The 16620-nt window shown below is 57.5% G+C and overlaps 2 protein-coding genes across 2 annotated transcripts; one reads left to right on the forward strand and one right to left on the reverse strand.

Annotated features, from left to right (window-relative positions):
• Nucleotides 1-3760: 3760 nt before the first annotated feature.
• Nucleotides 3761-8423, reverse strand: LOC117641770 (hyaluronidase-like). Its single transcript, XM_034379387.1, has 6 exons — nt 8275-8423; nt 5963-6596; nt 5641-5889; nt 5393-5562; nt 5116-5308; nt 3761-4821 (listed from the first exon to the last, which is right to left on the reverse strand). The coding sequence occupies exons 1-6, from the start codon at nt 8355-8357 to the stop codon at nt 4525-4527; spliced, it is 1626 nt and encodes a 541-aa protein (XP_034235278.1). The 5' UTR covers nt 8358-8423; the 3' UTR covers nt 3761-4524.
• A 3853-nt stretch (nt 8424-12276) lies between these two features.
• LOC117639948 (85/88 kDa calcium-independent phospholipase A2-like) lies at nt 12277-16536 on the forward strand. Its single transcript, XM_034376048.1, has 14 exons — nt 12277-12513; nt 12626-12903; nt 12982-13072; nt 13153-13277; nt 13468-13645; nt 13717-14082; nt 14178-14341; nt 14516-14773; nt 14850-15025; nt 15128-15278; nt 15359-15550; nt 15630-15801; nt 15924-16019; nt 16104-16536. The coding sequence occupies exons 2-14, from the start codon at nt 12677-12679 to the stop codon at nt 16317-16319; spliced, it is 2412 nt and encodes an 803-aa protein (XP_034231939.1). The 5' UTR covers nt 12277-12513; nt 12626-12676; the 3' UTR covers nt 16320-16536.
• Nucleotides 16537-16620: the final 84 nt, after the last annotated feature.

Consider the following 16620-nt stretch of genomic DNA (forward strand, 5'->3'; position numbering starts at 1 on the left):
GTCACCTTCGGCAGGGTGAAAAAGAAAAACAGGATTCAGTCAATTTTCAGGTATTTTTTATACCTAATTGTAAATGTGTAAATGTGTAAACACACCTGTTTTCATCAATAAAATTTCGCAGTCCTTTTTTCTTGTTTTTTTTCTTTCCTTCGTTTATGTCTCTGCCCGTGGGATCAATACGGGGGCGGGGCGTGGCCGCGGGCCGCGCAGGCAACACCGTGCCATACGTGTGAGAAACTGCGAGGTAATGTATGCACCGGCGGGCCAGCGCCGCCAGCCGGCAGGCCAGAGCGGCACCCGCCGTGGACCCATTCCGGCGAAGGTTAGTCCAGGGCGGGCTGGCCGGGCTGGCCGGCCTGGCCCTTCGCAACCGGGTACTCGTTGTCGGCGTCGGCGGCGTTGGCGTGTGGAGCGGATGGCCTGCACGCAATAGGGAGCAGGGGTAAGGTAAGGGGCTTCGTGCCGCGCGGATCAGAACAATGCCGAAAAAGCCACGCGACGAAAACAGGCGGGGTGGCGGCGCGGCCGCGAAGCAGGCTTGGGAGCCAAAACGGACCCGGCCGGCGCGTTGCGGACACAGTCGCCGCAACACACTCTCACATGTGTGTATGTGAGTAAACATTCATTGCTAACGTATTTTGGAACCGCGAAATTTCTGCGTCGCCTTCCCCTCCCTCCTCCTCTTCGATGCACTACTTGTTGGGCGTAGGTGGTTCATCGCTCACGCCGCCAAGCCGCCAAGGCGCCAAGGCTGCTGCAGTGGCGCTAATCGCAGCGCCGCAGCCCTCTCCTCGGCCCGGCCCTGCAGGCCCTGCGGGTCCTCCGGGCCCTCCATCTCGACGGCCGCGCTAACGACGCCTGCCCAATGAGCCACGCCGCCAGCAGGCCGTCTCTCTCGCACTCGTGCGGCGTGCCGCAGCGGTGCGAGAGAGACAGCGGGCGCGGGCGAGGCGCTGCGTTTTTGCCACTTTTTATTCGCGCGGATTAACCGCCTCCCTGGCGGGGCGCGGCTGCGCGGCTGCGCGGCGCCGCGGGCTGTCCCGGATTCAGCGATTCCCGCGCGATGGCGGCGCCGAGCAAGGCGCCGAGGGTCTCGAGGGCGTCGCGGACCTCGGGCAGGGTCAGGCCCTCGAGCACGCGGCCCACGCGGGGCGACAGGGCGACGGGGTGACGGGGTGACGGATGGCCGTTCCCACGTTTACGTTTTAAGGCACAATGAGCAGTCCGGTGCAGCGGGCCGGGCGGCGGCGGGCCGGCCGCGCGCTGGGACTCGATCTCCTGCTCGCCGCGCGGCGACAGCGGCGACAAACCGGCGACAAGGTGACGGTGATAGCGAGCCTCGCGGCCTTGGCGCTCCGAGAACATGAAGTAGAGGCAGGCGGCGGAGTCCGCGCTGACCGCAGCGGACACACCGGAGGGGAGCCGCTTTGGGCAACCCGGCCGGCGGCGGCGTGAGCACTCCGCCACACACGCGCCGTGGCGGCGGGCCGGGTCGGGCCGGACCACGCCGACGGCGCCTTGACCCACACCTGAGACAATGCGGCGCCGCGGAGCCCTGGCGGATGGCGGAGCCGCGGAGTCATCCCTGAGCCTCCGCCCACGCGCCCGGCCCGGGGCATGCCCGCAGCCCGGAGCCCCGCGGCACGGCGGCGACGTCGCGTGGCCTTCGCTCGGATTAAAGTCCCAATTCCCGCACCGAACGTCACGTTCTAAGAATCATCAAATTGGAGGGTTCTTCTTCCTGGCGGCCAAAATGTGATCCCTGGTGCGGAACTGTGCTCCTTGCCGGCCAATATTTGACCCATTAGGTAGAAATTTGCCCAGCCAGCCTCACCTCTAAATCCTATTCATCGTATTCTGGCGGTATCCAAGCGAAGGGGCCGCGGCTCGCGTGGCGGCGCCAGGCGTCCGATCGGCGGCAGGCGGTGAGAACGCCTTTCTGGAAGTGCTGGCGGCTGGCCGGCCGGGCCACGGGCCGCACACTTATTAACGCTTTAATCCCGCATTCGCATCATGGTAAACAAACAGAGGGTGCGGACGGGCAAGGCAGGCGAGGCAGGCGAGGCAGGCAAGGCCCCTGGACGCGCAGTACATCATCGCCGTCCGCACCTCGGGAGCCTCGCCGGGGATCGGGTTCCCACTCATTGCCGAGGCCTGTCCGAAGAAAAGGGCTTGTGGAGGGACTTTCTTGGTTCCGCGGGAAGACACTCAAATTTCTGGCTCCGGGGCGCTTTACGGGGCGCCTGTGAGGTAGGCAATGCGCGACAGCGGTGTATTGCGGCGGCCTACCTCCCAGGCGCCTGTGAGGTAGGCAATGCGCGACAGCGGTGTGTTGCTGAGGCCTACCTCACAGGCGCCTGTGAGGTAGGCAATGCGCGACAGCGGTGTGTTGCTGAGGCCTACCTCCCAGGCGCCTGTGAGGTAGGCAATGCGCGACAGCGGTGTGTTGCTGAGGCCTACCTCACAGGCGCCTGTGAGGTACGCGACAGCGGTGCGTAGCGGCGTCGCCCGCATGGGCCGACTCGAAGCTCGACTCGAAGCTCGGCCCGCGCCGAGGAGGTCGCGCAGTGCTCCCGGAAGTGGGGTGTCTCTGCTGGGAGCCCTTTACCTTGCAGGAAGCAAGGAAGACGAAAATTTGAGGCTGGCTGTGGTGTTCGGAAAGCCGCGCCGCCTTTACCGGTTCCCACGATATTCCAGATTACGGCCCCGCCGTGTCCCGACCGGTGAGGTAAGCGGGCAGCGCAGTGCACAGTGGGCCAGAAGACCGGGGGAGGTGGCCAACACTCAAGACGCGTTTTGATCTCCAGAGTCGCTAAATGGGACTCGAACCGAACGTGTGACCCCACCAATGGATGCCTCGTTCGAACGCAATTCATTGGTGGGGTCGCATGCTGGCCCACTGTGCGAAGATCCCTACAGTGGCACTGGCGGAGGAAGTTTTGGCGGTCGGTCCGGACAGTCCGGGGCCGACAGCACTAATCAGTGCCGTCGCCGTGGCCGCCGCGGCCGCCCCGCTTTGCTGCATCACTACACGACCGGCATGTCGCGGCTGACCCCGCCGTAATGCCTTGTCAATGTCCGGCCGTCGTGACGCCGTCGTGACACGCCGCGTGACTCCGTCGTGACGCTCTGGGCTGCCTCCATCTCGGCCCGTCGTTCCGCGTCCCCGTCGCGGCCACAGACAGCGGGCGGCGCAGGCTCCTCCGCCGGCTTGGCTTGTCCTTATCTCGGTCCGAACGCCGCCGGCGAAGGGCGGCCGCTGGCCCCTGCCTGGCCCCTGCCTGGCCCCTGCCTGGCCCCACAGTGCAGAGGAAACGCATTCAAATTACAGGCGGCAAGTCCCGCGGCGCGGCGACGCGGCGACCACTAAGGACCAGGACGGCGTCGTGATGAGGCCCTTGTCGGCGTCCTTGAGCGCCACAGCCGCGTCCTGCCGCAACGGACGGACGCGTGCAGGCGCGCGGCGCGGCGCCGGCACGACGAAGGCAGCCCCCGGTACGCAGACAGCCCAACGCGCACGCAGCAGCGAACCCGTTTCCAGTGTAGACCCATCCTGCCCCCGGCAGGCAGGCAGCCCAACGCGCACGCAGCAGCGAACCAGTTTCCAGTGTAGAGCCTCCAGACCCATCCTGCCCCGGCAGGCAGGCAACCCAACGCGCAGCCTGCAGCGCCCCCGCAGGCCGCAGGCTGGGCAACCCAACGCGCAGGCTCGTGTTCCGACCGGCAGGGCAGGACAGGGTTTCGAAAGGACACAAACGAATTGGTTAAATTGTTTATTTCCCGACAGAAAATAGTGTCCCGGTTGGTGCGCCAAAAACTCACAATCACACAAAACACTCTCACCGCTATCGCTACACTTCTACAAACTAAAGAAAACTGTGCAGACACTCTTGACCTTCACAAACACTCGATGCACACACCAGTCAGTCATTGGGATCACAAAAATAAATTAACCTAAGCACTTACCCTATGTAAGATCACAATACTGTCACTGAGTAAACGTCGCGGTACTATTGTCAACGGTGGGCAGATCGTTAACATTTAATTAGAGTTAGAATAAATTAGGTGAGGACAGTCACATTCAAAAGCACACGACCACCACGCGCACACAATACCGAAATGTCCCGGTACGAGACATAAAATAAAGTTACACTAACTTAATGGTGCTTTCCTACACTAAATGGTACTACAAGTTTATTCGCAAATATTTAAAGAGTCAAACAGGATTTACTTTGGTCTCAGGCCAACGATCAAGCACATGAGGAAAATTACAAGCACCCGACTGGATTTAGAATCCATGTTCTTCTCTATAAATATTGACTAGCTTTCATTACAGTTTCATCCCGAAGCAGCAGGTGGAGCAGGCGTCCACTCTCAGCTGCTCGGGCCAACGTGACGCTCTTCCATGAGATTTGAGTGAGTTTCATGAGGTTGAGTACGTTCATTGGTGTATCCGGGCCAACACTCCAGCTGGCCCAAAGCGCGCGGAGTGAGTGAAAATCAGAAGCAGGCTAAGCAGTGGCTCTAGAGGGTGGAGTACTGCAGGGGGTAGAGGGGGCGCTGGTCGGAGAACTGGATCTCGTCCTGGGCGCGCGACCGCGACGCGGTGGCCGACTCGTTCCTCTTCTGGACGTACTCGCGGACGGCTTGGTTGGACAGCGTCACGGAGTACTCCCGGATCTCGGGGCCCAGGCGGTCCTCCAGCTGGGTGTTGAGCGTCTGGCACTTGGACGCGGTGTTCATGTCGCCGGACGAGCCCCACATGATGGCGCCGGCGAAGCCCAGGGCGCGCGGCAGCGCCAGACTGCTGCGGAGGTCGTCCTGCGGAGCAACAAGAGCGTGTTAGAGGTGGCCGAGGGCCGCGAAGGCCGGTGGGTGGAATCCGGTGCACAGAGGGTCAGAGGACTGGCGGAGATGGTCAAAATCCCGGACGCGTTTTGAGCTCCAGAGTCGCTAAGTGGGACTAGAATCGAACGTGTGACCCCACCAATGGATTGCTCTCCGAACGAGGAATCCATTGATGGGGCTGGAGCTCAAAACGCGTCTAGAGTTTTGGCCGCCGGCGCCGCTCTTCTGGCCCACTGAGTGGTGAAGTCGACGTGGCGGTTTACTCACGTCGGAGAGGAAGGACGCGTCGCGGTAGCGGTACCACAGGTAGGGGTACACGACGTTGCGGCCCTGCGCCACCCGCTTCGCCTCCTTCAGCTTGGCCTGGATGAAGAGGAACTCGGCGTCGCGGTCGCGGCCGCTCTGGCTCAGGTACACCGAGGGGAACAGCGCCGTGCTGGCGTTGAACAGCCACTGGATCCTACGCGCAAGGGAAAGTCGAGAGTTAGTGATTTCATCGGGGTGGTTTCTTCATTTTTTTTCTGGTGGGGTGGGGAATGCTTACTGGGAGTTTTGGGTGCGCAGGTTGTCGGAGCAGTCGAAGTTGTCATCGTTGCTGTTGAAGCAGTAGGGGAAGGCGTAGTACCCCCAGCGGCCGTTGGGGCGGATCTGCTGGGCCAGCGCTAGACTCCGCAGGAAAAACACCTTGGCAGCCGCCTCAAAACGCCGCGTCGCCTGCGCAAAAAAAAATCATTTTCTTGGATCTACAGATTTGAATACCCGGTGTGCACTTGAGGGGGCGCGCGGACTCACCCTGGCCGTGAGGGTGCTGTTGGAGGCCGTCGGTGACCTCGCCCTCTCCACCTCGACGGAGTACGATTGGTACGCCCGCAGCGTGCCGAAGTTCTGCGCCCAGACGGGCCGCCAGGCCTCGAAGTCGATGACGCCCAGGCCGTCGAAGTCCACGGGCACCTGGTCCTCGATGGAGGCCTTGAGGCGCTGCAGGTGCAGTTCCAGGTTGCCTTCCTGGGGCACGCCGCCGTTACGGGCGATCACGGAGCCCTGCGCAGCGGAGGCAGCGCGCGGTCAGCCACTCTCGCACCCTCACCGCGACAAGCCAATTTCTCATACTCACGTCGTTGTCGACGAGCGCGGGGAACAGGCCCGGGTCGTACAGGATGGTGATCTTGGTGCCGCGGAAGACGTCGTCCTCGTTCTGCACCATGCCGTAGCGGCCGGAGAGGTTGCTGAAGGGGTAGCCGTGCTTGTGGCACATGAAGGAGGGCACGTTCCAGTACACGCGGAAACCGGAGGCGGCGCTGTCGTCGTCCTGGACCGCGTCTTGCTGGGGGCGGGGCGTGGGGCGGGGCGCGCCGGGCGGGAACTGCCCCGAAGGCCGCTGCGGGCCCAGGTCCACCGGGCCGTTGGAGCCGGGCGGCCCGTTGGGGTCGGTCATGCCGGCGGGGCGGTGCGGCCCCAGGTCCACCGACGGGCGACGCACCGGACGCCAGCCGGGGTCGGACTGCGCCTTGGACAGGTCGTCGTTGGGGGTCAGGTTGGGGTCCCGGGGCCCGGCAGGGCGGTGCGGGCCCGTGCCGCCGGCCAGCGCCTTCACCTCCACGACGGCGTCGTTGGGCGGGGACTGGCCGTGCGGCCGTTGCGGGCCCAGGTCCACGACGTACGGCGGACCCGCGCTCGGTGGGAACTGGCCGTGCGGTCGCTGCGGGCCCAGGTCAGGGGGCGGGCTCCCCTGCAGGGGGTAGATGTTGCTGCAAGCAGAGAACAGGCCGTTCAGGACAGGACCATCTAGGGCGGTGGGCAGCATGGCCCTCGCGGTGGGCGCGGCACTGATGTCGGCGTCCTGGCCTTGCTCCTGGCCGACAAGCTCCCCGTCGCCGTGTCCGCACCGTGCGGCACCGTGCGGCACCGTGCCGATAACGCGGCGCCCTTGTCGTGCCGTGACAAATGAACCGCCGCGGCGACTTCGCCGCCCGAAAACGGCGTCGCTTTTTTGGCCGACGCGCCGGCTAGTTAGACCGCGAGGCGCCACGCGCCGTCCGGTGTCCCTACAGTGTCCCTACAGTGCGGTGCAGTGATAAACGCGATAACCCGAATGCATAATCCGCAGATAACAATGGCTCCGCGTGGACACACCGCACACTGCACGTGTCCTTTGGGGCGTAAGTGCAGGGCAGGCCCCGGGCAGGCCCCGGGCAGGCGTCCCCGACCGACCCGACCCGTCCGTCGAGGCAGGTCGCGGCGAGCCCGCCAAACCGGCACGCCCGCGATGTCGCTTGTCGGCTTGTCTCAGTGGCGGCGGCGGTGGCGGTGGCGGCGGCGGCGCGAGGCGCTTCCTCGCCGGCAATCTCGGTCGTACTTCCTCGCGGACACCCGACACTTCGGCGGTGCAGTAATCAGGCGTTCCCCACCTGTCGCTTTTGCTGCCGCCTTATCTGGCTCTGCGTGAACGCGTCGCTGAATTAGTGCGGCGGAATGTCCCCAGTCATCTTTGCACCTCTCGTGTGACTCATACCGAAGGGCGTCGGTCAGGAAGCAGAGAGTCGCGGAGAGCGCGCTCGCGGATATAGAACAATAGGCACCGGCACCTCCCCCCCCCCCTTTCCCCTCTCCTCCCCGCCTCAGGGGAATGAATTGGCTCTAGTGTCCAATAAACTGCACTACTCCAGGCACTGCACCGCTCTGCATCCGCCAAACATGGCGCGGCGGGCTCGCCTTCCTGCTTCCTCGCGGGCCATGGCGTGCCGTGCCATGGCGTGCCGTGCCATGGCGTGCCGTGCCATGGCGTGCCGTGCCATGGCGTGCCGTGCCGGCCACGGCGTGAGACCATCCAAGATTAGCTCGCCCCGAGCCACCACGGTCACGGCCAAATGAGTAAACCCAACAAAACGAGAAGCGCGGCTCGCGAGTCGCTTCCTTTTTCTCATTACAAACGGCTGTGACAACAGTGACAGCGTGGTGTATGGCTTCAGGCCGGCCAGTCCGCCAGTCCGAGGGGTCAAGCCAAGCGCGCAGCGCGCAACCGGAAACCCCAAGATATTCCAGAGGGACTGCTTGGCCTGGCCGCCGGCACGCCGCGCCCGCGTGCGAGTGTGTTAGTGCGCGTGTGTGTCTAAGTATGCGAGGATGTGAGTGTGTGTGTGTGAGTGTTGAAACGTGGAGCAGGGCCCTAGGCCTAGGCCCTAGGCCCTGCAAGGACGCCAGGAATGGGTGCACTGGACTCCAGACGACGTCGTCCAAGCTCTCCGTGATGGCGGGGCAGCGCCCCCGGTCCCTCTGGATATGCTAAGTGGCCAGTATGAGCAGTGGAAAGATACCCCACACCGGGTGGTCTTTATAGAGAACTGCTCTTAAGGGTCTCTTGATTTTCCAGGGCGGCAGGAAGTACAGGTTTCGTCGCAAGAGACGCCGGTCGCTGAGGACACTCACTTGTCTACGTCGGCGGGGGCGCCGGAGCAGGCTAGTAGCATGGCCTGCAGCAGCAGCGTGGCGAAGACGACGGAGGGCGTCATCCTGGGGCACTACTTGTCGTCGCGGCACAGCGGATCGGCGTGGCGAGGCGTGGCGAGGCGTGGCGAGTCGGCACAGGACTGGCCGATTCCCCTCGCCGCCATAACATTTAAACGCGACGCGCCCCCCTCCCCCCCCCCTCCCCTCCCCCGCACAGCGCCGCGCCGACCGCCTCACCACCTCGCCCAGGAGCGCTTCGAGGAACGTCACCACGCGCCGTGCCCAGGCCCAGCCTGCCCAGTCACAGCGGGTCCATGGCAGAGGCGCCGATTTCGCAGCCCACTGCATTTTGGCTGTGCCGCAGGCCTCACTTGCAGTGAGATGTAGGATTGCTGATTTGCTTTGCGTCGCGAGCGAATCAAACCGGGGTCGGTGGCCACGAGGGGTTACCCACTCGGTACTTGGGCGTACACACGATTCCGGATTCCCGCGATTCCTGAACAAATCTTGCATTAAGGAGAGGTTTTTGAAGATTTTTCTTAGCTTTTGAGTGTTTTGTGTCTATTACATATCCCTCTCCATTGAAACTTTTAAGATTTTCGATAAAATTTTGAGCAAATCACGAACGATTCCCGGACTGAGTGTACACACGATTCCCGGAGTGGGTAACCCCTCGGGTGGCCAGCACCAGCAAGACGTATCTTCCTTTTTCAGTGCCCTGGGCCGCGGCCACTGCACATACTGCACACAGGGCACCCCGTGCAGTGTCGCGTGATAGGCCGCCCCGCCACGCACACGTTTCATTTTTCCGGCTGGCGGAAGCGCCGGGTGAAGCACCCCGGAGCAGCAGCCCAGCCGGAGCCGGCGCGACATGTAGTTCACCTTGCAGCCACGCCGCCGGACCGCCGGACAAACCCAGCACCGTGCACGGGCCGTGCAGCGCCCAGGCACCGGCCGAGCAGAATTCCCCAGCAGCAACGCGCTGCCCTTGCCCTTGCACCTTGCGGATCCAAGAACGCGCGCACCAGCCGCCGCCAGGACGCCGACGACGACGTGCTCCTGGACACTGCACCCCATGTGCACGACGGACATCGTCGTCGTCGTCGTCGTCGTCGTCGTAAAGAAAGTGAAAGCCCGCATTGCTTTTCCGCATTTGCCTCCCCCCCCCTCTTTCCCTCCTTGCCCCTTTCCATGCCTCGCGGGAGCCACGCGCGGGATTCCCACGGCCAAGGTCGCCCGAGGAGCGGTGCTCTCTCTCGCACACACTCACACTCACTCACCCACTCACACATACATACACACACGACCATTCTCAAGAGTGGTCATTCCCTTCGGGCCCTGGCGATATGCAGAGTGCGCACGAGGACGGCGATGCGTCATCAGGCAAGGGCGCGGAAGTGGCCGTCGAAATCGCCCCATCGCCTCATCACCAGATCTGAGAGCGAGTCACCGCACAGAGAGAGATTAGGCGCGCTGGTAACGCACGTCGTCACCTTGAACGTTCCCGGTACCTCAGATTAACCCGGTTTCGATGCTCACCTCACCTCATGTTTGGCATACCGTAACTTCTTTCTTCGCGGAAACGGCGGCGCGGCGCCGTATGGCGTTCGCGCTCGCGTGAGCCGGGTCACGGCGTGGACCGAAGGCCCCGAAGGCACCGAGGGCAAGGGCGTGGGTCGAGGACGCGAGGAGGACCTCGCGGGTCAAGCGCTCAGCCGGCCAGCCGGTCAGCCGGTCAGCGGGGACCTGCTGGGGCTGATTAAGACCGCGCCGCGCTGTTCGAGCCCATGTGCGGCGCGATGGAGGCCGTTCCGCCGCCCCTAGACAAACTCGTAGGGAGAGAGGCGACAAGTCGGTGACGTCAGCGCGCTCTCATTGGCTAGACCAGCCGAGCGAGCGCTGTGATTCGGTGGTTCAGCCGTGAGCGTCCCGAGTTGTCGCCCTTACGAGTCTCTCTACCCGCGCCGCCCCCCGCCCTCCCCGTGGCCACGGCCGTGCCCGCTGCGCGCCGCTGCGTGGCGGGTCTGCCTACCCTACGGTTCGCAGGCGCGCTGAGTGGGTCATCGCCATGAACGCACTGCGGTGCAGCGCGCGAGGCCGCCGTCGACGGAGTGTCGCGTGTCGCTGTAAGCCCTGCGTCCTGCCGAAACCGATAGGATAGCCAGCCCAGGGGTCCTTGGCTTGCCTTGCCCTGCGGCCGGTAAACACTGGCGTGACGCAGTGCCTACGCACCGTGCGTCCAGGTCCAGGTGCGCCAGGCCCGCCAGGCCCGCCAGGCCCGCATTGCATGACTCGGGGCTTTTGGTATCGGCGGCTGAGCGCAGAGCATAGGCGAGGAGCCAGGAAGCCGCGCGGCCCGCGTAAACTTTGAAACGCGCGAAAACCCGCGTAAAATTTGAACGGCCGGTGCGACGGCGATACAGGCGGTGATACAGGCGCCCCCGCCTGCTTCGCAACTTCGCATGTCACGTGACGTCGGGCTGCTGTTGTTCCCGCCCGACGAGGTGCCGTTAAAAACTGGGCGTAGTAAAAAGCGCACTATCTGGCGCTGCACGGCTGCACCCTGCACTTGGTTTTCGCGCCGCTCGCTGCACTGCCTGCACGGCACTCGCTTGGGCCGCGTGATAGGGTGTCACTCAACTCACCGGATATCGTTAGGGTGGTCGGCGCCGCCCCGTGCCGCTTCCGGCGTCCACAGCGGCGGCGGCGTTGTCGCCGACACCACCACCGCGTCGTCGCGGACCTCCGGCACCTCCGGCAACGGCGGGAAGTTGTTGTCTTCGTCGGCGACCACCACGTAGGAGGGCCCGCCCCTGGTCCTCTCGGCGCCAAAGCGGTCCAGGATGGCGCCGCGCCCTGAAGGCCGTGAAGTAGCACGAGGAGGGGTTTCGGTTTTCGGGGAAGGCGGCGCAGTCGTTGCAAAACGATGCTGTGGTGCTGCTTGAAACTGGTCCTCGGGTTGCACGGGTTGCACGGGTTGCAGCCCCCTGTGCGCCGGGCTGATCCCACAAGCGTTGTCACCGAATCTGCCAGAGGTTGATGTGGACGACGACGTCCCGTGGAGGTAGCTGGCAGGTATCTGCAGAAGGACGACGGGGACGGGGACGAGGACGGGGGCGGGGGCGGGGGCGGGGGCGGCCACGTCGCGGTGCTGGGGCGGCTGTAAGGGCTGCAGGGCGGCGGACAGGTACACGGACACCACCCACTGGGGCAGCATCATGTTGCCTGGGCGCGGTCCGCTGCTGCGGTCCGCCCGGCACGGCGTCGAGGACTTGACTCTGCGGAGCTCTCGGCCTCCTCGGCCTCCTCAGGGAGCGGATAAATGAGCCCGCCAGAAGATGCTGCAGCCGCGGCTGATTCCGAACCGTGGTCTCGTCGCTCTGCCTCTCTCGCACTCACGAGGCGCCCCGAAGGCCGCGAGAGAGACAGAGCGACGGATACACCGTTCGGCTGCCGTTCGGCTGCCGTTGTGGAGGGTGTTTTCTGTGTTTACGGGTGGGCACGTTTACTCGCGGCCCTCGATGAGGTGCGAAGTCGCGGCCTGGCCTGGTCCACGCCGCGCCCCGCGCCGCCCAGGGCGCCCAGGGCCCAGACGCTCATCGGCTTGTTTGTAAACGCGCACCCACGTCCCACTACCGAGCGGCCGAGTGCAGTGCAGGCCTCCCTATTATTGGCGCCTGCCACAACCGCCAAAGCCGCGGCCCGCGGCACGGGCGGGCAGCGCGGTGCGGGGGCTTGTCAAGGTGCCCCTCAAGGTGCCCGTCAACTTGTACACTGATCCAGCCAGCACCGCGTTTCGACGCTGTCTCTCTCAGACCAATAAGGGAATGCCCCATGAGTGCGAAAGAGACAGAGCGACGGCAGCGACCGACGAGCGGAGTCGGTTTGCTGCTGCCGTGAGGAGAGGAAGGAAAGCTCTTGGCAGAAAATGCCGGAATAGAAGGCGCGAAAAAAAGTACCATTGCATGTGTTTAAAAATGCGCGGGGCTTCAAAACGGGCATGTGGGGAAAGGGGGGAGGATGCGTTATAGGCAGTCGTCCCCCTCCACATGCCCCTTCCCCCTCCCCTCCCACCAACGGGCGAACAGCTGTGTGTTGTCTGCTTGTTTTTTGACGTTTCTGCAAGTGATCATCAGCAAATTCATGTTTAGTCAAGAAATTTTTTGAACGATTACGCATTGTTGTAATATCACTGTGGATATTGATAAACGCATTTTTGTGAGTGGAGACTGAGAACGGTTTTGCTTTGCTGAAGTGTAATAATCTGGAAAAAGAGTGGTTCTGAATCGCCAAAGTCCGACTTCCTAAAATGTTTTTAAACTGCCCGCAGACACCAATAATGAATATTTTCAGTTGATTAAGTTGGGGAACAGTTTTCGAAATGTCGGGGTGGCTTGACATGCTCGCCCCCACTGCGGGGGGCATCCTGAGGTCAATCCTCAATTCTGACCCTAACCCCAACAAAGTCTTGGAAGTGAGACAGGACCGCTACAGCCACCGTGTTGTAAGGTGTAGAGAAGATGGCATCGTCCTGTTCGGACCGACAGACAATAAATTTGAGATTGTGATGAACCGCCCGACAACTGAGTCCATGAACAAGGCATTCAGGTTAGTTTCCGCCTCGTCGTCATTGTAGGGGTACCAGTAGATAACACAATTTTCCAATTTATGCTTTTCTTGTTACAGCTTGTTTCGGTCAGACAATTTAGAAAGTGCTGAAAATAAGTTTATTCAGCTGAAGGACAAAATTCCAGTGATTGCAGATGTTGCTAAAGAGGTAGGTAAATCATTCAACATTATTTTCCTTCTACTGCGTTAGGGAGAGGGAGTGGAGTGACACTACCATTTTATTTTCAGACATGTTACCCAGCAATGCTACAAAAAATGTGTGATGTGATGGAGCTAAACCCTGGATGGAGTGTTGCCCATCTGGCAGCATATTTTGACTTACATGCTGCATTTAATTCTGAAAAAATCTCAGTGTAAGTATTTGAGTTGATTTTCTCCTGCTCTCTGTATTGTTGTGAAATAATAACTATAAGACCTCACACACTGTAGGAAAATTTATAGTAATTATATTTCGTATCTTTTCTTTTTATAATACTAGTGTTGAGAGGACTTTGTTACTTTATTTTCCTGTTGCCTGTAATCTTTTTTTTTTCTCTGTCTCAGGTTTATGAACTCCTCAGACCCCAACACTGGTGTCTCACCACTGCTTGTAGCCATTCAGGCTCAAAATCTTCTTTCTATCAAAGTGCTTGTTTCAAAAAATGCCTCTCTGGAACATTTGGACCATGAGGCAAACTCTGTCTTCCACTATGCAGCCAGCACTAACAAAGATGTCATTTCTGTAAGGATTTTTCTTTTCTATGGAATGGTTGAACTTTGAACATGCTAATTCAAAGTCGGCTTTGTTTTCAGGCTTTGGCACCAACGGATCGGATAAAATGTTTAAATTACCGTAACTCTAAAGGCCACACACCTCTCCATATGGCTTGTTTAGCAGACAAACCAGAATGTGTGAAAGCTCTCTTGTTGGCCGGTGCTGATTGCAATATCTCAGCTGACACTGGAAATTTACTGGATTCCCATAGAACTTCCAGACAAGCTGGCAATGTAGGAAACTTTATGGAGGAGAATTCTCACAAACTCTATGCGCAAGATATGAAGTATGGTGGCACACCATTACATTGGTCATGTTCTAGACAAGTTATAGATTCTTTGCTAGACATGAATTGTCACATAAACGCCCTCAACTTTGATGGAAGATCAGCTTTACATATCATGGTATGAGCAAGTTAACAGTAAAGAATAAAATTTTAAGTTTTAGCCTTATTTTGAAGGGGTGAAAAGGAAAAGGATATTTCTTGTGTTTTCCTCAGGTACTGAGGAACAGACTGGAATGTGTGATGGCACTTTTGTGTCGTGGAGCAGACATGAACATTGGTGATAGTGATGGCAACACTCCTCTTCATTTAGCTGTTCTAAATCTCAATGTGCCAATAATTCAAGCATTAATTGTTTTTGGTGCAGATCTCCAGTACAAGTAAGTAAATCAGTCGAGGATGTCATAATATATCAAAGTGTGATTGTTTTGAAGGTGACTTGAAACAATTCTGACCAAAGTTGTTTCTGATGAGTCAAATTGATCTTTATGTGACTTTTGAGTCCTTCTTGCGAAGACTCTTGGTTGGAATATTGACGACACATTTGTTTTCAGAAACCACAGTGGAGCAACAGCAAGACATATAATACCTGCTGATGGCTCAGCTGAGGCAAATAAAATGCTCTACATTCTTCATGCAGTTGGAGCTGAGCGATGTACCAAAGACACTCAAGGCTGCTCTGCAGGATGTGCTTATGATGGGACCTTAAATGGTACACCACCTCCTTCACCCCCTGGAGGTTGCACTAGAGATGCTCTGGATCAAATGCTGTCAACTTATGCAATGGATTTGGCGTCACACAGTAGTGGAAGGTTTGTAACTTCTACCTGAACCAAAGTGTCTTTCTGTAGATAACACAAAGAAAAGTAAAATGTGTTTTCATTTCAGTAGGAAGAGAAAACGTTGTCACGCATTGTGTCTAGATGGTGGAGGTATCAGAGGACTTCTTCTCATTGTCATGCTTATGGATTTAGAGAGAGCTGTCGGGAAACCTATTTTGCACTGCTTTGACTGGGTGTCGGGCACTTCTACTGGTGGCATTCTTGCATTAGGTTTAGCTGTAGGTAAGTTCTCCTAGATGTGTTTTGATTGGGTGTATTGTAACATTCTTTAGTCTACTTTAGTGTATTTGATTTGGTATTAACATTTTCATCTTTCTTTTGTAGGAAAGTCATTACATGAGTGTCTTTGTTTATATTTTCGAATGAAAGATATCACATTTGTTGGCAAACGGCCTTATGCCAATGAACCGCTTGAGCAACTGCTGAGAGAGTGTTATGGTCCTGACACTGTCATGGCTGATGTTAGTCATCCAAAGTAAGAAAACCAAACTAAATTGCCTTTTTTAATTGAACTGATTACTCTCAATTTCTATAAATGAATCTTTTATTTTGCAGATTAGTAATTACAGGTTTACTAGCTGATAGGAAGCCTGTGGACCTACACATTTTTAGAAATTACACCTCTCCCAGTGAAATTTTAGGAAAGGATGAATATGCAAATTGTAAATTTGTGAAGCCAACTCATTTTCAGGAGCAGTTGATGTGGAGGGCTGCTCGAGCTTCTGGTGCTGCCCCAACATATTTCAGGTTTACTTTTTGGTTCCATTTCTTTAACAATTGCTTTTTTTCCTCAGTTTGAAATTTACCACTAACTTTTTCTTTGCAGTGCCTTTGGTCGATTTCTAGATGGTGGACTGATTGCAAATAATCCTACTTTAGACTGCTTAACAGAAATTCATGAGTATAATTTGGCTATGAAAGCAATGGATCCTCAGTACGAAATGGTACCCACTACCTTAGTAGTGTCTCTAGGAACCGGAGAAATTCCTGTCACCGAGGTAATTATTCTAATAATCATTTTTTATAAATTCCCCCCTTTTTCTTTGCTTAGTGTAATATGTAGTCTTCCAATTGGAAAAGTATCTGAATTCTGATTGTTGCCTTTATTTTTCTTCTTAAGCTCAAAGAAATTGATGTTACTAGACCAGACAGCTTTTTGGGTGCCACTAAATTGGTGTTTGGGATTGCCCAATTGGGCACTCTCATAATTGATCAAGTGAGTAAAAAAAAAATTAAATAGTAATTTGTGAATCCTTTGAGTGAGGCGCCAGCAGAAAGTTTTAATTCATACTTTTCACAGGCTACACAGAGCTCAGGACGAGTGGTAGATAGAGCACGTTCATGGTGTTCAATGATAGGTGTTCCGTATTACCGCTTTTCACCCAAAATGAGTGAAGAGATTGACATCAATGAAAGAAATGACGAGAAGCTAGTTAACATGGTGTGGGAATGTCAAGCTTATATGTACGACCAACGCAGCGTTGTCAATGAATTAGCTTCCCTGCTCAAAGGCTAAGAGAATGCTTTGTTAATGAAATAAGAGTTGATAATAATTGGAATGTTATAATTTAAGGGCAGTTTTGTTTTTCTAAGCATTTAGCTGTAGTCCCAAGAAATTAATGTTGTTCAATTTTTAATAAAGTATATGTGGCTCATCTCTATCCATTCCTATTGTATTTTTAACAATTAATGGAAATAAATACAAAACATGTGCTCTAAGCACAAGAAAAGTGTGCCAAGTCTAATCTATCTTCATGTCCACCACAGTGTCATAGCAGTTTCCATGAATTTCAGAGCAAACTTTAACATTCTGGAAA

Source organism: Thrips palmi, unplaced genomic scaffold (genome assembly GCF_012932325.1).
Source record: "Thrips palmi isolate BJ-2018 unplaced genomic scaffold, TpBJ-2018v1 HiC_scaffold_1, whole genome shotgun sequence".
NCBI lineage: Eukaryota > Metazoa > Arthropoda > Insecta > Thysanoptera > Thripidae > Thrips > Thrips palmi.